Source organism: Zalophus californianus, chromosome 17 (assembly GCF_009762305.2).
Source record: "Zalophus californianus isolate mZalCal1 chromosome 17, mZalCal1.pri.v2, whole genome shotgun sequence".
NCBI classification, from domain to species: Eukaryota; Metazoa; Chordata; class Mammalia; order Carnivora; family Otariidae; genus Zalophus; species Zalophus californianus.
Window position 1 is genome coordinate 43,063,415 of NC_045611.1, and position 24,134 is coordinate 43,087,548.

At 38.5% G+C, this 24,134-nt stretch overlaps 1 protein-coding gene across 1 annotated transcript; it reads left to right on the forward strand.

Moving 5' to 3' along the window:
* Positions 1-819: 819 nt before the first annotated feature.
* ZNF30 (zinc finger protein 30) lies at positions 820-23,642 on the forward strand. The gene is given in 11 exon segments (XM_035725015.1): positions 820-2,555; positions 3,869-3,957; positions 5,184-5,334; positions 6,332-6,430; positions 19,683-19,797; positions 20,750-20,876; positions 21,398-21,736; positions 21,738-21,946; positions 21,949-22,310; positions 22,312-22,883; positions 22,885-23,642. Coding segments are annotated over 5 exon segments (1,560 nt in total). The 5' UTR covers positions 820-2,555; positions 3,869-3,957; positions 5,184-5,334; positions 6,332-6,430; positions 19,683-19,797; positions 20,750-20,876; positions 21,398-21,431; the 3' UTR covers positions 22,997-23,642.
* The last annotated feature ends 492 nt before the right edge of the window (positions 23,643-24,134 follow it).

Genomic DNA, 24,134 nt, shown 5'->3' on the forward strand with positions numbered 1-24,134 from the left:
GCACAGTTATGGACAGTAGTATTCAAAGAAATCTTAAATTATATATGAATCTCATTTACTATCATATGCTTTTGTGAGATACTTTTCAAGGACGGTATATATTTTAAATAGTGGAGAAGAGGGATTTGGCCACATTTATGGATCATTCCTTTTGTACCCAAGACTGTTCTCTCTACTTTGCGTTCATACTCTCATTCCGTCTGCAGTGGCCACTTAACCTGAATTACGTCTTTCAGAGAAGAATACATATAATTATGTTGATGAGATACAACTAAAAGATGTCCAAGTACTGCTTTTCCCTGATGATCCTATTTGATCTTGGTTTTATTAAAGTCTAGAATGTATCCACTGTGAATAACTCTTTAATTATAACTGTAAAACTATTGTAAAAGTCTTCATATTAAATTCTGAAGGTAGAATTAGTGCAGACTTGTCCTCCCCCCCCAAAAAAATCAGTAATCCAAAGAATTTATGAAAAAAGTTAACATTAAAAAAAAAAGTTCCCCATAATTCTACCTATTAGACTGTGAAATAATAAAAAAATGTATTTATATTGGTTTCTACCCCTGGTGCCTGCTAATATTTGGTCTTTGATCAGGGTTCCTGACACAGAGCTCCTAAAATCCTTGTGATTTCCTGAGTAGTAGGAGTGTCTGACACAGAGCTCCTAAATCCCTTAGAATTTCCTGGGTAATAGGAGTATCTTTTGTTCTAAAGAAGTGACTCTTGGGTTCTTGAATGGGGCCTGGTCACTAGAAAGACCAAGCCATGTTTAGAAGCTCAAACCCTCAGGGGCTCCTGGGTGGCTCAGTTGGTTAAGCGACTGCCTTCGGCTCAGTTCATGAGCCCAGCGTCCTGGGATCCAGCTCTGCATGAGGATCCCAGCTCCGCAGGAAGCGTGCTTCTCCCTCTCACTCTGCTGCTCCCACTGCTTGTGCTTTCCTGCTCTCTGTCTCTGTCAAATAAATAAGTAAAAAAAAATTTTTTTTTAAGAAAAAAACTTGAACCTTCAGCTCTAGCTCCCATTCTCAGGGCAGGGATAGGGGGAAGGGACTGGAAAATGAGTTAATAATCGATCATGCCTATATGATGAAACCTCTGTAAAAATCCCTAAAGTACAGGATGTGGAGGACTTCTGGGTTGGTTAGCACATCCATGTGCTGGGAGCATGGTACACCCCATCTCCTCAGAGACAGAAGCTCCTACACTTGGAACCTTCCAGGCCTCACCTTATGTATCTCTTCATCTAGCTATTTATCTGTATACTTTATCATATCCCTTAATGTATAATAAACCAATAAACTTAGTGTTTTCCCTGAGTTCTCTGAGCAGTTCTAGCAAAATTTTGAACCTGAGGAGGGGGGTGTGGGAACCCCAATTTATAGCCAGTTGGTCAGAATTACGGGTGACAACCTGGGACTTGTGATTGGTTTCTGAAGTGGGGGCAGTCTTGGACTGAGCCCTTAACTTGTGGGATTTGATGCTAACTCCAGGTAGATAGTGTCAGAGCTCAGAGCTGAATTGAATTGTAGGGCATCCAGCTGGTGTCAGAAAATTGTTGATGTGTTTAAAAAAAATACATAGTTGGTGTCAGAAGCACTGTGAGTGTGAGAGTAGAGGAAACCAATGCATGTGTCCTAAACACAGACATAATATTAATATTTTGGTGTGCATTCTTCCTCCTCCCCGGTTTTTTGTTAGCAGATATGTAGGGTTTTATTGTATCTGCAGAATAGAATCACGCTAATTGATTATGCAAAGTAGCAAAGACTCTTCAACTCTTAGACTAAAACAGGGAAACTATAGGACTCAATGTTCTTTGCATGCTGCAGGAAGAAGAGGGAAGCACCAGTGATCCTCTTATTTGAAAAACCTTATCGGTATTTACACATTTTGGGATTATAGCAATGTCATATAAAAATTATACGTGCAGGTGAAAGGATTTCCAAGGATCTGTTGTACAAATTACTCTTCCAGTGACAAATTTATATAAGAAAAAAGAGTAAGATGATAGCAGTTATGAATATGTACACTAGTCTCCACGTTGCACAGGAAGAACAGGATTCAACCTTTGTTAGTTATTTCAGTTTTGCATCTTATAAAAGAATGGTGCCTCTCTGTAATTTCTATAGAGAAAGAGGAAATTTAAACATCAGAGAAATCTTTCCTGCTATTTTTTAAAAGAAAAGTTGCATTCTTAAGGTCAGGTTCTAAGTGTTTTCATTAAAATTATAAGAAAACATGCCAGAGAGAAGTAAAAAATGGAAACAAATTATGTCCTTTATAAAAATGAAATGAGGGGCATGTCATATTCTTCAATAACAATAATAGCTAACTCATGTTAAGCCAATTTTCTAGTAAGTGTTTTAAATGGATTTTCTTACTTATTCTTCAAGATAACCATATGTAGTAGTTGATATTCTTATCCTCATTTTAATGATGAGAAAACCGAGCTACTAAGATGTTAGTAAATGCCTGATCAATGTCTTCTCTATTCTCTCTCTCCCATGTCTTGACGTTATCCTGAGGCCACAAAAGAAGTTCTGGTTTGGATGGTAAGGCTTCTTTTTCATTTAGAATGTAGGAATGATTTTAAAATGGGCAGAAGCCCTGAATAAACACTTTTCCAAAGAAGACATACAGATAGCCGACAGACACATAAAAAGATGCTCAATATCACTCATCATCAGGGAAATGTAAATCAAAACCACAATGCGGCACCACCTCACACTGTTAGAATGGCTATTATAAAAAAGACAAGAAATAACAAGTGTTGATGAGGATGTGGGGAAAAGGGAACCCTCGTGCACTGTTGGTGGGAATGCAAACTGGAGCAGCCACTGTGGAAAATGGTATGGAGGGTCCTCAAAAAGGTAAAAATAGAACTACCCTACAAAACCCAGCAATTCCACTTTGGGTATTTACCCAAAGAAAACAAAAACATGAAATCAAAAAGATATCAGCACCCCTATGTTCATTGCAGCATTATTTACAATAGCTAAGATATGGAAGCATCCATCAGTAGATGAATGGATAAAGAAGATGTAGTACATGTACACATACAATGGAATATTATTCATCCATAAAAAAGAATAAAATTTTGCCATCCGTGACAACATGGAGAGACCTAGAGGGTATTATGCTAAGTAAAATAAGTCAGAGAAAGACAAGTACCATTTGCTTTCACTTATATATGTTGAATATAAAAAACAAAACAATCGAGCAAACAAAACAAAACAGAAACAGACTCAAAAATACAGAGAACAAATGGGTGGTTGCCAGAGGGGAGGAGGGAGGGAGATGGGTGAAATAAGTGACAAGGATTAAAAGATACAAACCTCCAGTAAAATAAGTAAGTCACAGAGATATGTAGAATAGAGAATGTAGTCAATAATAATAACTTTGTATGGTGGCAGGTGATAGATCTATTGGGGTGATAATTTCATAATGTGTATAAATGTCAAGTCACTGTGTTGTGTGCCTGAAACTGAAAATAATATTATATGTCAACTACAATAAAAAAAAAATTCCAGCCCAAAAGAGAATGTAGGGATGTAGGGAGGAGGACCTGTTCAAAGCAGAACTGTGCAGGCCAACATTTGATCTAGATCAGCCTCTCCAAAATGAAGGCCTGTCCAGAAAACCTGCTGACGTGTCTAATTCTGGCTTCCGTGAAGAAGCGCTGTTGTTCTGCATCCAGCTGTGTGCATCTTGGTTCACTGGGGTTTGGATTTATCCAGAATCCCTCTGTTCTCCAAAATTTCATGTGAGGGTTGTTGTAACATCATTTGGAAGCCAAAATGCGGGGACAAGAAGGTTTATTGGCTGAAGTTACTGGGAACACTAAAGCTGCCTTTTCTTCTCTCAGCTCTGAATTTTCTAGAGTTTGAACTTCTCTGGTAGAGGAACCCCCCAGGAAGACTGATCGGTTCTTAGATTTCTAAAAGCATGGCCCATGTAAGTTGCTTCTCTGTGAAATACTGGGATTTTTAGACTACACAGATATTTTCATTAAGCACCATCTCATTACCTGCTTGATTCCTCCTGTTTGAAACAGTGCCAAACAATTGCTTCTTCCTTGTGAGGTCCCCTTTTCTAATTGGTGTTCATTAATTCATTGAGCAAATTATGGAAAAGATCATATGTGATAAGTCTTTGCTGAAGGACTGTGATGATACAGTGAAGATGTGAAGTCTCATGAATTATTTGAGCTCCCTGTGTCAGTCAGTGGTTTGGTGAGTTTGAGATACTGGCCTCATTTGACCGTACATCAGAAGATTTAACATTTTCCACAGACCTACTAAGATGGGATTTTGTACTGATTGGTCTCAGTCTTAATGTGATGAGATCACGTGCTCTGTGGGGCTTTTAGGAACATATTAGGGCCATGACTGTGACATGGAAACATTGATACCATCATTCTTGCCAGGTGATGCCTGAGAGTGACAGTAGGTCAATTTTGTGGTGGAATGGGACCTGCCAGACTTGGGTGACATTCGTTGATTCTGAATCATAATCCACTAACTGAAAAACAGCAAAAGTGTTGAGTGAGGAATGCTGCATGACAATATGAGCTTATTATCATAAGTCGTAGATTACCTGAATTGGGGAAATCAAAGACATTTGGTCAAATCTCATATAAATCTAAAATAATGACTAATTCTGGTACATATTCACAAGAGGTACTTTTATGCCATCATGAAAAATTTTTTTATTAATATAAGGAAAAATGGAATGATATGATTTGACATCATAATCTTGAAGCTTGAGAAGTTAACAAATTTGTGTGATATCTATTTTCTAAAATAAGGATTTTATGCTTAAAAATGCCTATTTCTCTTAAAGGGAAAATAATGTAAAGATTACCATTTCTTGAGAACTTATTAGGTTAGGTACTGAGCAGGGAGTGTCTTTGTGTACGCTGTTTTATTTAACAGAGAAACTTGGATTATTTCATCAATTTCTCAACAGATCTGGAGTGCTGTGGTATCCCGCAACATACAGAAAATTTTGACCATAGCAACAGGGTTCTTCCAGAACATGCAGATATTCTGATTCATTTGCTTCTTATATCCTAAGCTTCCAGCCACTTGATTGCTCTGTGATTCTTCCCTTGCTACGTTGAAACTTATTGTCTCCTTTTCTTTCATCTTAAAACTTTTTTTTTTTTTTAATTTCACCAGACGTATGTGGGTTTGCAGTTTCAGGGATGAGTGACATTCAGGGATGTGGCCGTACCTTTCTCTCAGCAGGAGTGGGAGAGTCTGAATCCTGCTCAGAGGCACTTGTACAGGAATGTGATGTTGGAGAACTATAGTAACTTGGTCTCACTGGGTAAGTGTACCTCTCTCAGGTAAATTAGAATCTTCTCCGCAACATCGTACATTTTAGGGCTGTCTTAAAAAGTGAACGTAATTTCTTCCCTCTGTTGCCAAAGAAATGGTTTGAGCTTTGTTAGGCTGGAAAGGATGAAATGGTAGGATTAGAACTCTGGGCTGTTTATTGCATAAACATTGACAAAGGCCAGATTTCCCATTATGTTTATGCTCAAAATTGCTATAAATGCACTATTACTGTCTGACCCACCTGCAGGCAAAACAGCTAGACAGAGGGTCCTGATTTGTTCTATCTGAAGAGCCTGTGCAACTTATACAGTGGGGGGCTGGATAAACAAATCATTTAAACCTGAAGGTACCTCACTTTCTTTCTTACAAAACAATTACCCTGATTTTGTGGTTAAAATTTATAATTCACGACCTTTACATTTAAGATTAAATGAGTGTCCTATAGATACATATGTCTCAAGAAACTTTTTGGTTTTTCTCTTAGAAAAATAACGGTAATAATGTTAGTAACTCACATTGTGCTTACTGTGTACCAGTCACTATTCTAAGCTCTTTACGTGTTTGTGTCTGATTTGTATTAACTGATTTTTCTCCTCACAATCACCCTATGAGATAGGGATTATTGATAACCATTTCAGATGAGAATGTTGAAGACAGTGAGTTTAAGTGAGTTTCCCTAGGTCACACAGCTGGTAGGAGGCAGAAGCAGGAATTTGAACCCATGCACTCTGGTACCAGAGTCTGTGTTCTCAATACAAGGTCATACTTTCTGTCAAGACACAGGAGAGAGAGAAAGAAAGAGAGAATAGATTTCACTTAAAATAAAACCTTTTGCCCATCTATTTGGATTCTTGAATCGCCTTACCTTTCCCCAAAGTACTTCTCAATGTCATTTTAGTCTATTCCAAGTTTAACCTAAGCTCAAAGTATTTTTTAATTCCTGTTTTATTTCCTTTCTACTTTGTATGGCATTCTTACCTTGTAAGCCGGACATTCCATTTCTAAACCACATGTGATTACTTTATTGGAACAATGGAAAGAGCTGTGAATGATAGTGAGGAAAGATCAAAGAAGACAATACACAGGTGAGTAAGAGCCGGTCAGGTAGAGAAGCTCTCATTGCTGGAAGTAACCCATGTGGTCAGGGAGTAGGCACATCTCTGAGCTGTTGTTTGTAACTCTCCCTTCAAAGGCCCCAGCAAGGCCTGCATAGAAAGCCTGATATTTGGGAGAAAGATGAATATCTCACCAAAATTTCCAAAGAAACTTCACCTTTACCAATTTTATCATTCCCTCACCTTCTCATATTTCCCTGGTCATCTTATTAGGCCTGTTATCTTTCCCAGTGCAATATTTCAGCTATATTTTGAATTTGACTGCTTTCAGCTCCTCTTTTGCATTTAGATTATTTGTATATTCTGAGGTGGTGATAACTGAGCAGAGATAAGAACAAGAAGGGCTTAGGCTATATGATTATATAGAACATTCCAGGCAGAGTGAATAACAAATTTGCATTCCTTGAGGTGGGAATGAGCTTTGTGTGATTCAGGAGCAATGAGCAGAGTGGAACAGAATTAATGAGGGGAGAGTAACAATAAAAAAGGGAGAATATCAGAAGGGACCAAGTCCTGTGTATTTTTTTGTTAATTATCAGGAACCTGGCTTATTTTCTGAAAGTGACTAGAAGCAATGATCTAATTTACATTTTTCTGATTTTAAAATTTAAAAAAATTTTTAAAAATGAGATAAAGACTAGAAAGCCATATTAAAATATATAGCTTAACGAGTTATTATAAAACAGATATCCTTAAAACATCACCCTGAGCAGAAGTAAAACATTTTTTTTAAAGATTTTATTTATTTATTTATTTGAGAGAGAGAATGAGAGAGAGAGAGAGAGAGCACATGAGAAGGGGGAGGGGCAGAGGGAGAAGCAGACTCCCTGCTGAGCAGGGAGCCTGATGCAGGACTCGATCCTGGGACTCCAGGATCATGACCTGAGCTGAAGGTAGTCACTTAACCAACTGAGCCACCCAGGCACCCCAGAAGTAAAACATTTAAAAAATAATAATTTCAGGGGCACCTGGCTGGCTTAGTCGGAGAGTGAGCGACTCTTGATCTTGGGGTTGAGTTCAAGCCCCATGTTGGGTGTAGAGATTACTTAAAAATAAAATCTTAAAAAAAATAAACAATAATAATAAACTAATTAAATAAAAAATAATTTCAGGCTTACAGAGAAATTGCAGAATTATACAAAGAATTTTCCTGTTCTCTTCACCCAGATTCTCCAAATGAGGAGATAAAACTTCTCCAACTACCCCTCAAGCCCTTTACCTGCCTCTACCTAATCACAACCCTTTTTTCTCTCTCCCTGATAGATCACTTCCAACCACATCCAACCTTACCAAACACCCCAAACCTCACTATCGGTTTCATTACCTCTCCTCCAATTAGCCTGCTAACCTTTTAGATGAGTATCTACTGGTTATTTTGAGGTTCTCAGGTCTGCAGATACCCTCCATCGCTCTCCCCCACTTTTTCCTGCACAGATTGCATAGAGGATGGACTGAATGGGGACAAGGGTAAGAATAGGAAAAGCTGCCGGGAGGCCAATTCTGTAGTGCGAACTGGGGGTGATGGTGGTTTGGATTAGAATGTTAGTGGTGGAAAGTGGTGAGAAGGTATGGCACTCATAATGGATTTTTTTTCTATAAATTTTTTATTGTTATGTTAATCACCATACATTACATCATTAGTTTATGATGTAGTGTTCCGTGATTCATTGTTTGTGCATAATACCCAGTGCTCCACGCAGAACATGCCCTCTTTAATACCCATCACCAGGCTAACCCATCCCCCCACCCCCCTCCCCTCTAGAACCCTCAGTTTGTTTTTCAGAGTCCATCATCTCTCATGGTTTGTCTCCCCCTCCGATTTCCCCCCCTTCATTCTTCCCCTCCTGCTATCTTCTTTTTTTTTTTTCTTAACATAATTTCATTATTTGTTTCAGAGGTACAGATCTGTGATTCAGCAGTCTTGCACAATTCACAGCACTCACCATAGCACATACCCTCCCCAGTGTCTATCACCCAGCCACCCCATCCCTCCCACCCCACCCCCACTCCAACAACCCTCAATTTGTTTCCTGAGATGAAAAATTCCTCATATCAGTGAGGTCATATGATACATGTCTTTCTCTGATTGACTTTTTTCGCTCAGCATAACACCCTCCAGTTCCATCCACGTCGTTGCAAATGGCAAGATCTCATTCCTTTTGATGGCTGCATAATATTCCATTGTATATATACACCACATCTTCTTTATCCATTCATCTGTCAATGGACATCTTGGCTCTTTCTTTTGGTGTCCATTAGCATGGTAAATGGTTTTCCACCCCCTCACTTTCAATCTGGGGGTGTCTTTGGGTCTAAAATGAGTCTCTTGCAGACAGCATATCGATGGATCTTGTTTTTTTTTTTTAATGGAATCATAGGGTTTTTTTTTTAAGATTTTATTTATTTACTTGACAGAGAGAGACACAGCGAGAGAGGGAACACAAGTAGGGGGAGTGGGAGAGGGAGAAACAGGCTTCCTGCCGAGCAGGGAGCCCGATGCGGGACTCGATCCCAGGACCCTGGGATCACAACCTGAGCCAAAGGCAGACGCTTAACGACTAAGCCACCCAGGCGCCCCTGGGTCTTGTTTTTTAATCCAATCTGATAGCCTGTGTCTTTTGATTGGGGCATTTAGCCCATTTACATTCAGGGTAACTATTGAAAGGTATGAATTTAGTGCCATTGTATTGCCTATGAGGTGACTGTTACTGTATATTGTCTGTGTTCCTTTCTGATCTATGCTGCTTTTAGTCTCTCTCTTTGCTTAGAGGACCCCTTTCAATATTTCTTGTAGGGCTGGTTTTGTGTTTGCAAATTCCTTTAGTTTTTGTTTGTCCTGGAAGATTTTTCTCTCTCCTATTTTCACTGACAGCCTAGCTGGATATAGTATTCTTGGCTGTATCTTTTTCTCGTTTAGTGCTCTGAAGATATCATGCCAGTCCTTTCTGGCCTGCCAGGTCTCTGTGGATAGGTCTGTTGCCAGTCTAATGTTTCTACCATTGTAGGTTACATATCTCTTCTCCCGAGCTGCTTTCAGGATTTTCTCTTTGTCTCTGAGACTCGTAAGTTTTACTATTAGATGTTGGGGTGTTGACCTATTTTTATTGATTTTGAGAGGGGTTCTCTGTGCCTCCTGGATTTTGGGGCCTTTTTCCTTCCCCACATTAGGGAAGTTCTCTGTTATAATTTGCTCCAATATACCTTCTGCCCCTCTCTCTTTCTTCTTCTTCTGGGATCCCAATTATTATAATGTTGTTTTGTCTTTTTTTTTTTAAAGATTTTATTTATTTGAGAGAGAGAATGAGATATAGAGAGAGAGCATGAGAGGGGGGAGGGTCAGAGGGAGAAGCAGACTCCCCGCTGAGCGGGGAGCCCAATGCAGGACTCGATCCTGGGACTCCAGGATCATGACCTGAGCCGAAGGCAGTTGCTTAACCAACTGAGCCACCCAGGCGCCCTAATTTGTTTCGTCTTAATGGTATCACTTATCTCTCGAATTCTGCCCTCGTGATCCAGTAGTATTTATCTCTCTTTTTCTCAGCAGCTTTATTTTCCATCATTTGGTCTTCTATGTCGCTGATTCTCTCTTCTGCCTCATTTATCCTAGCAGTTAGTGCCCCCATTTTTGATTGCACCTCATTAATAGCCTTTTTGATTTCGACTTGGTTAGATTTTAGTTCTTTTATTTCTCCAGAAAGAGTTTCTCTAATAACTTCAATGCTTTTTTCAAGCCCAGCTAGTATTTTTAAAATCATGATTCTGAACTCTAGGTCCGACATCGTACTAATGTCCATATTGAGTAGGTCCCTGGCAGATGGTACTACTTCTTGTTCTTTTTGTTGAGGTGATTTTTTCCGTCTTGTCATTTTGTCCAGAGGAGAATAGATGAATGAGAGAACAAAATGCTAACAGGGTAACAACGTCCCCAGAAAATATACTCTAAACAAATCAGAAAAGACCTGAAACTGGGGGAAAAGAAAGGGAAAGAAAGAAAAAAGAAAGAGGAAAAAAAAAAGAAAAAGATAAAAACAAACAAAAACAGAACAAAACAAAAAAAAACAGAATATGATCAAATATGATCAGGCTGGTACATAGATCAGTGCCACACACTAGATTTTGGGTGTATTTTGGTCTGTTAGAAGAAAGTGCCTCCCAAAATTTTAAAGAAAGAAAGACTTATATATGTACAAAATAAGGGTTGATACAATGAAGGGATGGAATATGACTGTAAAGATGAAAATTATAAAAAATTTTATAAAAGGAATTGATAAGTTGTTTGAAAAAAGAAAGAAGAGGATTTTTAAAAAAAAGAAAGAAAAAGGAGAGAATGTGATCAGGCAGGAGACTAGAACAAAGCCATACACTAGAGATTTAGGGTATATTTTGATCTGTTAGAAGAAACTGTATCTCAAAATTTTAAAGAGAGAGCAACTTATATATATATATATATGCAAAAATAAGGGTAACTACTATGAAGGGATAGATTATGACTCTAAAAATGAAAAATAAAAATGTTTTTTTTTTTATTTTTTTATTTTTTTTTAAAGATTATTTATTTGAGAGAGAGGGAATGAGAGAGAGAGAGTACATGAGAGGGGGGAGGGTCAGAGGGAGAAGCAGGCTCCCTTACTGAGCAGGGAGCCCAATGTGGGACTCAATCCCGGGACTCCGGGATCATGACCTGAGCTGAAGGCAGTCGCTTAACCAACTGAGCCACGCAGGTGCCCTAAAAATGTTTTTTTAAAAAAGGGATTGATAAGATGTTGGTTGAAAAAGGGAAAAAGAAAAATTCAAAAAATAAAAAGTTAAAAAAAGATTAACTTTGAAAGACTAAAGAATCATGGTAAAAAAGTCATGAATTCTATGTGCAGTATTCCCCTAGCGCTGGAGTTCTGCGGTTCTTATTGATAGGTAAACTTGGTCTTGGCTTGCTGGCTGTTCTTGATGATCTTCTGGGGGAGGGGCCTGTTGCCGTGGTTCCCAAATGTCTTTGCCGGAGGCGGAATTGCCCCGCCCTTGTGGGTCCGGGCTAAGTAATCTGCTCGGGTTTGCTCTCGGGAGTTTTTGTTCCCTGCAAGTTTTCAGTACAGCTTTGGAGGACCAGAGTGAAAAATGGCAGCCTCCCAATCTCCGCCCCGGAGGACCCGAGAACTTGGGGCCCCGCTCCTCAGTGCGCCCCCAGAGAAAAGCAGTCAATCACTCCTGTCTCCCCGGTCTCCGGCCGCACTCCGTGCTCACGCGGCCTGTGACCGAGCGTTTCTATCTCTGGCGCCTGACTAGGTGTGGAGTCTCCAAACCCAGCAGATCCCTGTGGTGCGCTCCCGCGCCGCTCCTCCCAGGGGAGGAAGGGGATCTGCTGCTTGTTGGGTCCCTGCTGGAGGAGCAGTGGCCCGACTGTGTCACTGATCACATTTTATGGCAGCCCCGAACTGAGAGCCCGTGCCTCAGCTCCATCTCTGCAGCTGGCTTCCCCGCTCCGATCCCTGGGAGCTTTGCGGCACTCAGGCACCCCAGTCTTTCTGTGACCCCGAGGGTCCTGAGACCACACTGTCCTGCGAGGGTTCCATCCCCCGCTTAGCCACTGGAGCGACGTCCCTCAGCAGAGCCGACTTCCAAAAGTTCCGATTTTGTGCTCCGGGGCTCTATCACTTGCCAGAAGCGGCCCATGGAGGCCCCCTCCCCCGCGTCTATCCTCCCGAATATCGCCTCGGATTCATTTCTCCACACATCCTACCTTCCAGAAAGTGGTCGCTTTTCTGTTCAGAGAGTTGTTGCTATTCTTTTCTTCGATCTCCTGTTGAGTTCATAGGTGTTCAGAATGGTTTGATCCCTATCCATCTGAATTCCTGAGACCAGACGAAACCCAGGTCTCCTACTCCTCCGCCATCTTGCTCTGCCCCCCTCATAATGGATTTTGAACATAGAACTAACAACATGCTGGTGAATTATAAATGGGGGTGGCGGCAGAAGGACATGAAGAAGGATGAGCAGGTTTTGAATTGAGCCGGTGAATGGTGACACAACTGCCTGAGATGGGAAAGAGAGAAAAGGCAGGATGGAGAGCAAATCTAAACACATGTACTTTGAATAAGTGAAGCTTGAGATGGCTATTAATCATCCAATTAGAAATGCTGACGAGGCTGTTGAATATGCAAGCCTGAGTTCAGGGAGAATGTAGGCTCACACTTAGCAGTTGGGTTTTATTGGCATATGGCTGGTATTTAAAGCCAGGGAAGTGCATGAGGTCTTCCCAAAGAGCCAGTGCAGATAGAGGAGTCTCATAGTTCTGTCTTTCGGGGGGGGGCTGCACAAGAGACTGTTGAGAAGAAGCACATTTTAAGGTAGAATTAAAACAGGAAAGTGGTACCACCAAAGATGAAGAATATGATTCAGGGCGGACGAACGATCGCTGAAACAGGAATTAAAACAAGAAATGAGCAATGGCCTCAATGTTTGACCTTCCTGGAAGGGAAAATCCTCAGTGGCATCAAGGAATGAAAGCCTGACAGGAGTGGTTTAAGCAGAATGGGAGTGAGTACCACAGTTCTGTAGAGGCATTGCCTATGAAGAGATGGGGTTGGTTGGGACATGGGGTTACACCTGCATGATTGATGTTGGGAACGCTTCCACAGAGTGGTAAAAATGGATGAGTTAAGAGGAAATTATTGTAGAAGCAATGGCCTTGAGCTGGACGGGGAAGATGGTGGAATTTTGTGAGTAAGCGAAAACGGTGACAGTGGATGTGGATGTCGATAACTTAATTGATATAGTAGAGGAACGAATATATATCTTTTATCTTGTGTTTTCTCAGAGCTATAGGAAGAAAAATGATTAACTGAAAATTAGTGAGGGGAGGTATGAAACCTTTGTTGAGCTTTACTCATGCTCTACCGACTTTCTCCCTTTTTTATCATTGTCTCTGATGCATACGGGGGGGGGGTGATAATAGCAGTTACTTTATTGATTCTCTACTGTATGCCTGACACTCTTCTCAGCATTTTACACGTTATTGCCTTATTGATTCTCACGGCAATATTGTGAGACGTTTTTCAGATTGCTATCGGTATTTTATTATTTGAGGGAACTAAGACTTGGGATGATTAAGAAATTTCCCTAATTATAGAGCTAGTTCTTGGAACTAGAATTTAGACAGAGTTGGCTTATCTTTAATAATCACTGTGCCATTCTGCATTTGTATCTTCTTCTTTTAGCTGAAATGTATTGATTTAAACAAATATGTACAGGGTTCTTAATTGATGGATTTTATGTAACTCTTTATTTTGAAATAATTCCTAACCAGAAAATTTGTGAGAATAACACAGAACATACATGTAACCTTTAGCTGGAGACTGTTAATATTTTATATATTTGCTTTTTATCATTCTCATTCTGTCCCTTTCCCTTGAAATGACTTCACCTTTACCCTAAATGTTTCAGTGTATATTTCTTTTTTTCTTTATTTTCTTTTATTTATATTCTTTTATTTAGAGAGAGAGTGCACATGAGCAGGGGGAGGGGCAGAGGGAGAAGGAGAGAGAGAATCCCAAGCAGACTCCCTGCTGAGTGCAGAGCCCAACCCTGAGATCATGACCTGAGCCAAAAACAAGAGCCAGACGCTTAACCAACTGAGCCACGCAGGTGCCTCCTCAGTGGTATCCTTTATAGAAAAAAAATAAAATTCAACCCAGTATCCAAGACAAAAGTCATGAATTTCATTTGGTAGTCTTCTTACTTTAATCTCCTTTAATTTGAAAGGACTCCTTGGTCTGTCTTTGCCTTTTATGACCTTGGCATTTTTGATGAGTACATCTCTTTTGCAGATTGTTTCTCAATTTGAACAATGTTTCAGTTATTTATTCGGTGTGAACCCAGGCATTCTTACTATATTCAGCTAGCTGTAATCTTCTACTATCATTCTGATATTCAAATTGTCTCGTATTTGGCAAATGGGAGCCTCTTCATGGTAGCCTGTGTCCTTTTTTACTTAAAACAAACCCTTATAATGAAATTTAGTCTTAATATGTGAGCTAGAATATGTAATTAAATGGCATTCACAACTTAGTAAAGGGAGCTCTAGTAAAGAGCAGCTCTAGTAGGATATGGAGATGTAAGTGAGGGCGAGAGATGTAGACACTGGAGTCTGCTGAGGAGAGATGGCCCAAGAGTGGCTGGGAAGGAGGAATGTCCTGGAAGAAGATGCAGTATCCTAGCAGTGAAGAGAAGGCAGGAAGAAAGAGATAGCATTCTTTTTGATAAAATGAAGATCTTTTGCAACATTTCAAATACAATTCTGTGGTTGAAAGTCATATAGTTAGGAAAATGCACTAATTATTTTTCATTTAAAAAACAGAAGAAATTTACCTTCTTTTTTGAAAAGCTGATATAAGTTCTAATAGAAAATGTTCATGTTTGATGGGAAGGGGAAAGAAAAAGGAGAGAGGGAAACAAACCATAAAAGATTCTTAAAGATAGAGAACAAACTGAGGATTGATGGAGGGAGGTGAGTGGAAGATGGGCTAGACAGGTGCTGGGTATTAAGGAGGGCGCTTGTTGTGATGAGCACTGGGTGTTGTATTTAAGTGACAAATCACTGAATTCTACTCCAGAAACAATATTACACTGTATGTTAACTAAGTAAAATATAAATTAAAAAAGAAAAGAGCAGAAAATGTTCATGTTTGAAATTTATAATTTTTGGGGCACCTGGGTGGCTCAGTCGTTAAGCGTCTGCCTTCGGCTCAGGTCATGATCCCAGGGTCCTGGGGTCGAGTCCCACATCGGGCTCCCTGCTCTGTGGGAAGCCTGCTTCTCCCTCTCTCACTCCCCCTGCTTGTGTTCCTGCTCTCGCTATGTCTCTCTCTGTCAAATAAATAAATAAAATCTTTAAAAAAAATTTATAATTTTTTCAGAGACTATTATTTGCATTTAAAATTTTTATTTAGTTTCAGTTCTGTGTCACACATTTTGATTGGCTCCCACCTATTTTTTTTTAATTGAGACTAACTCTCTATTTATTCCTATAATTATTCAGGATTTGATTAGAATTGATTTTCAGAAATGGAAATTACCTGAAGAAAAGTTTTTTTTTAACACCTGTCTCGTAGCTCTTTTCTGTATTATATATTTATCTTTGTGTATTAGTTTTTGCCATCATAAGTTATCACAAACTTGTAAATTGGTTCTGCTATAACAAATTACTACAAACTTGGTGGCTTAAGACAACAGAAATCTACTGCCTCACAATTCTCAAAGCCAGAAGTTTGAAATCAAGAAGTCAAGGGCATGCTGTCTCTGAAGGTTCCGGGGGAGGATCATTTTTTGCTTTTTTGTAGCTTCTGGTGGTTGCTGGTAGTCTTGGCCTTCTTTGGTTTATAGCTACATCACTCCCATCTCTGCCTCTGTTGTCACAGCATGTCCTCCTTTGTGTCTGTCTCTATGTGTCCTCTCCTTTTCTCCTAAGGACACCAGTCACTTTAGATTTAGTGCTCACACTAATCCGAAATGACCTCATATTAATGAATTACATCTATTTCCTCACCTTCTGAGGGAGGGGGAACCACCATTCAACCCTATCCACTTTGTATCTAATCAGTCTACATATATCACTTTGAGGGTTTTTTGTTTTGTTTTGTTTTGTTTTAAATAAATTGTATTGTTTTTAATGTTTCTTAATGTAAGGAAATATGCTGTTCTTAAAAGTCTGTTTTGTTGTGTTTTGGTTTTGTATGTTGCCAACTGAATTAAAATCCACGTAAAAGTTGAAAAAGTAATATAGCAATCCTTAACACCATCACTTAGATTCACCAATTTTTAATCTTTTGCTTTGTTCTGTATCTATATATAAAAAAAGTTTTGCTGTACCACTTAAGTAAGTTGCACAAATTAACATTTCATCCCTAAATATTCAAGAATATACTAAGAAAATACATCAAAAACTAATGATGTAATGTATGGTGATTAACATAACAATAAAAATTTTTAAAAAAAGAATATACTAAGAAAAGGACATTATTCTCTATAACCACAACAAGAAAATCATTTTTTTTAACTTGCAGCACCTATGAGAGGGTCATCTTAGGCTCAGATGAACATTCAGACTAAGACTGCCTTTGATGATCTTGGCTTTAACTATTCGGAATATCACACAGCAGGAACACCAGCATGTTGTTCGTTCTATGTTCAAAATATATTATGAGTGCCATACCTTCTCACCACTTTCCACCACTAACATTCTAATCCAAACCACCATCACCCCCAGTTCGCACTACAAAATTGGCCTCCCGATGACTTTTCCTATTTTCTGAGTCCATATGCAACTTGTCTCTCAGTGGTCTTTTTTTACTGTAAACAATATTAGTAAGATAGTACACCACATACCATTTTGTCATCTAGAATGTAATGCAAGCCACATAGGTAATTTAAAATCTCCTAGTGGTGAATTTAAAAAGAAAATGGTAAAATTAATAATGCATTTTGTTTATTTCAATATATCCCAAATATCAGTTTTTATGTACAATCACTATAAAATTACTAATGAGATAGTTTACATTTCTCTTTGCTCTAAGTCTTCAAAATCTGGTGTGTATGTTACACTCACAGCACCTCTCAGTTTAGTTTAGTCACAGAGCTGGTGGCTACCATATTGGACAGGCTGCTCTAGAGCACTGCCTCCTTTATCTTTGCACTCATCTTCTGATTTACATGATGTTTATGAAGTGTCTTTCTTTGTCACTTTGCTTATCTTTGCCATAATGGGTAGAAAATGAAAAATTTTGAATTCTCAACTGGGTTCAATAAACGCTAAATATTTTTTAAAGATTTTATTTATTTATTTGACAGAGAGAGAGCACAAGCAGGGGGAGCGGCAGGCAGAGGGAGAAGGAGGCTCCCCACTGAGCAGGGAGCCCGATGTGGGGCTCAATCCCAGGACCCTGGGATCATGACCTGAGCCGAAGGCAGATGCTTAACCAACTGAGCCACCCAGGCGTCCCAAATGCTAAATATTTTTTAAGGCACAAAATTGATGTCTGAAGTCTTCTTTGAAACCTTAAAAGGTGATGGGTGCAATCCTTTGAGCAACACATTGAGAAAATTGAAGGACAATGTAGTAATGATTTATTTCACTACTGTATCATCTTTCTGGGCAATTCCAGCATTCTTCCACTTCCTTATTTTAAATTTTTCTTTTTTGCACACTGGGATATAATTGATAATGATGAAATAGCTTTTCAGATGATGAAACAGAAAAATGTCCCAAGGGAACATTATTCTTTTATTCTTAAAGGAAAAATAGATGATTGGTATCCCATTGTATATCTTAGTTCCATGAAAAGATCCAGTAGAACCCTATGTAACTGTAAGGTAGAAAGAAATTTATTCTTTTTTGAAAATAAGTGAATTTTTGTCTTTGGAAGGTCTTTAAGAAAGAATAAAAGTCAGAAAATATTAATTCTTACAAATAGTTAGAACTGCTTAAAAAAAAAAACAACTCAAAAACTAAAACTTAATCCCATGGGCCCTGATAATTTATGGAAGGTTAAGACATGTCCTAGGAAGTATGTTTTTCTCAATTTTGTTTAACCCAGAGACAAGGAATTATATTGGTTTCACTTCTTGGTTTCCCCTACCACCTTTTAGGTCATTTTTCAGCCTTATCTGGAGGATAGAACATTATCTTCTTGGGAGCAAAATTCTCCAAATGTACACAGTTGTTGGATGTGTCATGGTTGTGTGTATATGAAAGTCATTTCAACCTTTTGAAAGTGTATTTTCTTATTTTTTTATTTGGAAAATTATTTGGATCTGTTGATAAGAATATGGTAGCACAACAGCATTTAGGACTGTAGATTATACATTTGAATGCTGTAGTATAGACAGTACTATGAGAAATATTATGATCAGGATTCTAAACCAGGATCAGAGGCTAGTAGTCAAATTCAACCAAAAGAACAGATTCCATTCCTGATCCAAAGAGCCGACAGAACCCAATATGGAGGGAATTATTCTTATTACCTAACTTGGTGATTTCTTACTTGTTTCCTGGGTTCCTAGATCTCAGAGAGGTCTTTAAAGATGTGAGTACAACATTCTCTTAAGAGTCATATCTCTGCCTTGTTGGGCCAGTATATTTTCTAAATAGAATCTGTCTAGAACCCACTGCCTATCCAATTTCTTGGATACGAGTGCTATACCTTTGTAACGTGACCCAAATCTAGGGGTCCTGAACCACAGTGCTGTATAATTCTCCCCATTTTGAGGTCATCTGGTATAGTATGACGTGAAAAGCCCTGAGAGCAGAAGAAAGCAGTTCAAAATTCTCCTTTAATGGTGGTTGAAGTTTTTTGACAATAGTCAATGCCCAGATTTTCTCCTTTTTGAATGAAATGATCTAAATAGCTCTTTTTTTTTTTTTCTGAGAAGTTGGAGAATTGATGGGCCAAAATGATCTTAAGAGATAACAGAAATCATCCTAAAGGCAGACAGTCAGTTTAATGAGATAACATATCTGATCCAATTTTCCAGTTGACTCTTGTGTGCAAATTCAATACTTATCTGTAGGGGCCATCCCAGTGGTCTGGTTCTGGTCGAAATGCCTGTACAGCTTATCACATAACATGGAAATATTTTTTAAAGGTAAACATTTTTATCTCAGTGGGTTAAACAGCCAACTCTTGATTTTGGCTCAGGTCATGATCTCAGGGTCCTGGGATCAAGCCCCGTGTTGGGCTCCACATTCAGCAGGGAGTCTGCTTGAGGATTCTCTCTCTCCCTCTCCTGTTCTTCCCCCAATCACACAGATGCATGCTCTCTCTGTAAAATAAATAAATCTTAAAAAAAAAAAAAATTGACCACTGGATTAGAGTGATAACAGTCCAAACCCACATTATTTAATTTTTCCCCTTGTAACTAAACAGTAATCTGTGTGGTTTTCCTCTTACTTTATTATCCAGGAATATTCATTTCTTTAGCAACTTGTCACGTTGTTAATCCTCATCAGAATAAAAAATATCATTATTTGTAGGAAGGTACTTTGTTACTATAGTTTCTTGTGTAAATATTTTAGTATTCTAAACTAGTACTTTTTGTTTATCTTGAAACATAGTTCCAATGAAAAGAGAAAGACAAATTATTTGACTCTTTACTAGTAGTTAAATACTTTTTCTAAGTGTGAGATTATTCAACAACAAAGATTAAAAATTATTTTTTTTCTGTTCGCTTGCAGGAATTACTATGGATTCATCTTTTATCCATCCATTATCATTGATTCAGAATGTATAATTGAAAATAATCATTCATGTGTTCCTTTTGTCATTGTATTTGCCATACAGAGCTCCAGAGTAAGTCTCTTCTGTTTCTTGAGAAACCTATGAGTCTTCAAAATTTACCTGACTTTTTGGCAAAGATATCTGAGGTTCATCGTATACCTTCCCTGCCTCATTCCAGAAATTGTTTATTTCTTCAAGGATTATCTATATTATATTAATGGGTTATCAGTGAGTTATTTGTATGATATTGTCTTTTAATTATATCCTAATTATTTCTTTTGTCTAGAGATTTGTCTTTTTGTGCAATCAATTTCTGCTGTGTGCTAGCGAGTTATAGTTCAGTGCTGAATGAAATAGGGGTTGGGCCTGCTTTTTGGAGAGTGTGTTCGTTTTCTATTACTTTGTAACAAATTACCACAAATTTAGTAGCTTAAGACTATAGTCCTATGTAATCAAATAATTGTATAGATCAGTTCAGCACAGGATGGCTAAATCCAAGTATCAGCTGTGACTGCAGTTCTTTGGGGCATGGGGTCTTCTTCCAAGCTCACAGGTTACTGGCAGAATTTATTTCCTTCTCACACTTTCCATGTGGCCCCCTCTGTCTTCCAGCCAGCAACCAGCAAGTCTTGTCCATCTCACACTTTGAAGGTCTCTGACTCCCCTTCTGCCCTCAGCCAGGAGAAAGCTCTGCTTTTTAGGGCCAACCCAGATAAGCCAGGTTAATGTCTCCGTCTTAAAGCAACTAATTAGTAACCTTAATTACACATCTTTTGCCATGTGATGCAACATATTCACAGGCATGATGTGGGCAAAGGTCATGAAGGCCAAAATATCTATCACAGGTATGTTTGGGAGAAGTAAATTAAAATTTTGACAAAGAGAAATAATTATATAATTGAAAACAGATAGGAATTACAAGAAGTAAGTGTTAGAACAGAAGATAAAGACATGGACATCCTTAGACAAGGTCAGCAATTTACAGTATCCTGATAAAGTGACATTTTACCTTAAACATATATAGGATGAGAAAGATCCAGTCTGCAAACAACACATGCCAAAGAATTTTTGGGAGATGACATCACCTGCAGATGGAACCAAAAGATGAGAAAATTTGTGACACATTCCAAGTGCTGAAAGGGGAAAGTGAGGTAAATAGGGAACAAAGAAAATTATGACTTGATATGAGGCCTGATAGGTAAGCGGGGATCATATTAATGAAAGAAGCATGGGTTTTACTCTAAGTATAAAGAGAAGCCACAGTGGGGGGAAATGAAATTTCATCTGTATCAGAAACATTTGTAAGAAATGTTAAACATATTAGTGCCCAGGAACTTGATTGCCTTGTATATTCTGATTTAGGACGTCTGGGATGATGCTGGAGTATCAGTTTCTCAACAAGCTCTTCAAAGATTCTGATCCACACCTAATATCAGAAGTGAAACCTATTTTATCACCAACCTTGATATTTTAAATAAGCTCTCATTAATCTCTGTATTTCTCTTTGACCTGTTTTTGATTTTTGTAAGAGTATTTTAGTATTGCCTAGGCTATTTATTTCTAGTAGATATTTTCAATGTGTCTCTTTTCTTCCATAGAAATCTCTATTCCTATATTTTCTCATATAGGAAAACAGAATATTTGGGGTTTTTTTTTGTTTGTTTTCTTTCAGATTTTCAGTTGAAGGATGAGACAACTCTAAAGAAATGCCCACTATTGAGAAATGTACATCTTTTGCTCTACATCAGAGACTTCCTAACAGAGAGCAATCATGTGAATGTCAGGGATGTGGGAACATGTTTTGTCAAGGCTCGAACCTTGTTCAACATGAGAGAACACATTCTAGTGAAAAAACCTGCAAATGTAAAGAATGTGGGAAGAACTTTAGTAATGGACATCAACTCACCATACATCAGAGATTTCATATTGGTGAGAAACCTTATAAATGTAAGGAATTTGCCACCTTTTCGTACCTTGTTCGACATCAGAGAATTCACACTGTTGAGAAACTGTGAATGTAAAGAATGTGGGAAGGCTTTTATTAGAGGCTCAGACTTTGTTAAACATGGGAGAATTCATACTGGTGAGAAACCATATGAATGTAAGGAATGTGGGAAGACCTTTAGTAATAGCCATCAATTTACTATACATCAGAGTATTCATACTGTTAAGACACCCTATGAAAGTGGGAAATGTGGAAAAGCTTTTTATAGTAGCTCATACCTGTTCAACATCAAAAAATCCATAAAGGTGAGAAACCCTATGAATGTAAGGAATGCGAGAAAGCTTTTATAGTGTATGGAAAACTTCTTCGGCATCAGACTATTCAGACTGGTGAAAAACCCTATGAATGTAAAGAATGTGGAGAGGCCTTCAGTAGTAGCTTACCCCTGGTTAAACATCAGAGAATTCATACTGGTGAGAAACCCTATGAATGCAAGGAATGTGGGAAGTCCTTTACTGTGTATGGACAACTTACTCGATATCAGAGTATTCGTACTGGTGAGAAACCTTTTGAATGTAAGGAATGTGGGAAGGCCTTTAGACTTAGTTCATTTCTTAATGCACATCAGAGAATTCATTCAGGGGGTAAAGCCCTACGAATGCAAGGAATGTGGGAAGGCCTTTAGTCCTGCCTCATACCTTGTTCAACATGAAAGACTTCATACAGGTGAGAAACCGTATGAGTGTAAAGAGTGTGGCAAGGCCTTTAGCACTGGCTCATACCTTGTTCAACACCAGAGGATTCATACCGGTGAGAAACCCTATGAGTGTAAGGAATGTGGGAAGGCTTTTATTAGTCGCCATCAATTTACTGTACATCAAAGGGTTCATACTGGTGAGAAACCCTATGAATGTAAGGAATGTGAGAAGGTCTTTAGAGTACATGTACATCTTACACAACATCAGAAAATTCACATTGATGTGAAACCCTATAAATGCAAGGAATTTGGAAAAACTATTGGTTGTGCCTCCTACCTTGTACAACATGGAAGAATTCATACTGGTGAGAAACCTTATGAATGTTAGGAATGTGGAAAGGCCTTTACTGTGTATGGACAACTTATTGGACATCAGAGTGTTCATACTGGTGAGAAACCCTTTGAATGTAAGGAATGTGGCAAGACCTTTAGACTTAATTCATTCCTTAGTGAACATCAGGATACACACTGGTGAGAAACCCTTTAAATGCAGAAAATGTGGGAAGCCCTTTAGATATAGTTCAGCCTTTAAAGTACATCAGAGAAACCATATGCATGTAAAACCCTAAAAATTTAAGGAATTGGGAAGTCCATTATGTATGGCTTAAACATTGTTCAGCGTCAGAGAGTTTATGCTAATGAGAAACATGGATGTTAAAAATCTTGGTAGGCCTTTAGAAAATATTCTCCTATTAGAGAATTCATAATGGAATTCAGAAAACATAAAGCCTTTGTCATTCTTGTGTTTATAATATTTGAATCCGAATATTCTGGATTGGCCAGTTCAGAAAAGGTGGGAGACATTAATACAGCATTGATAGCATGAAAGTTTATATGACATATTCTAATATGGTTGAATGAACTAGTGAATAAAAAAACCTTCCACTACTCTTAAATCATTGCTAAACTTCAGATAATCCATCCTGATTTTTAAAAAAACAGTTAATATATGTTGGAAAGTCTGCCATAGCACAGATGTCAGTTCTTGTCATTGTCATGCCACCACCGTCAACCTATTTGACATTAGGCACCTTATTTTTTATTTCAGGGCATTGCTTCAAAATGGTGGTGATAGAACCTATGTATTTGTAAAAACCTATGCTCAATATTTATTAATTTTATTAGCATTTTTTAAAAGATTTTATTTATTTATTTGAGAGAGAGAATGAGAGATAGAGAGCACGAGAGGGAGGAGGGTCAGAGGGAGAATCGGACTGCCCGCTGAGCAGGGAGCCCGATGCGGGACTCGATCCCGGGACTCCAGGATCATGACCTGAGCCGAAGGCAGTCGCTTAACTGACTGAGCCACCCAGGTGCCCTATTATTAGCATTTTTTATTTTTAATTTTTTAAAGATTTTATTTATTTATTTGACAGAGAGAGACACAGCAAGAGAGGGAACACAAGCAGGGGGAGTGGGAGAAGGAGGCCTCCCGCAGAGAAGGGAGCCCGATGTGGGGCTTGATTCTAGGACCCTGGGATCACGACCTGAGCTGAAGGCAGATGCTTAACTGACCAAGCCATCCAGGCGCCCCATTAGCATTTTTTTTAAACTGGTAGTGAAATTTTGAGAGTAAGACCCTACAGGAGTAGTTAATTTAGATATACCCTTATATTTGTGTATCCATTTGAGAATTTTAGATAAATCTTTCTGGATAAAACTTTGTAGAAAAAAAGAAACATGAGAGGATATTCATTTAGAACTTAT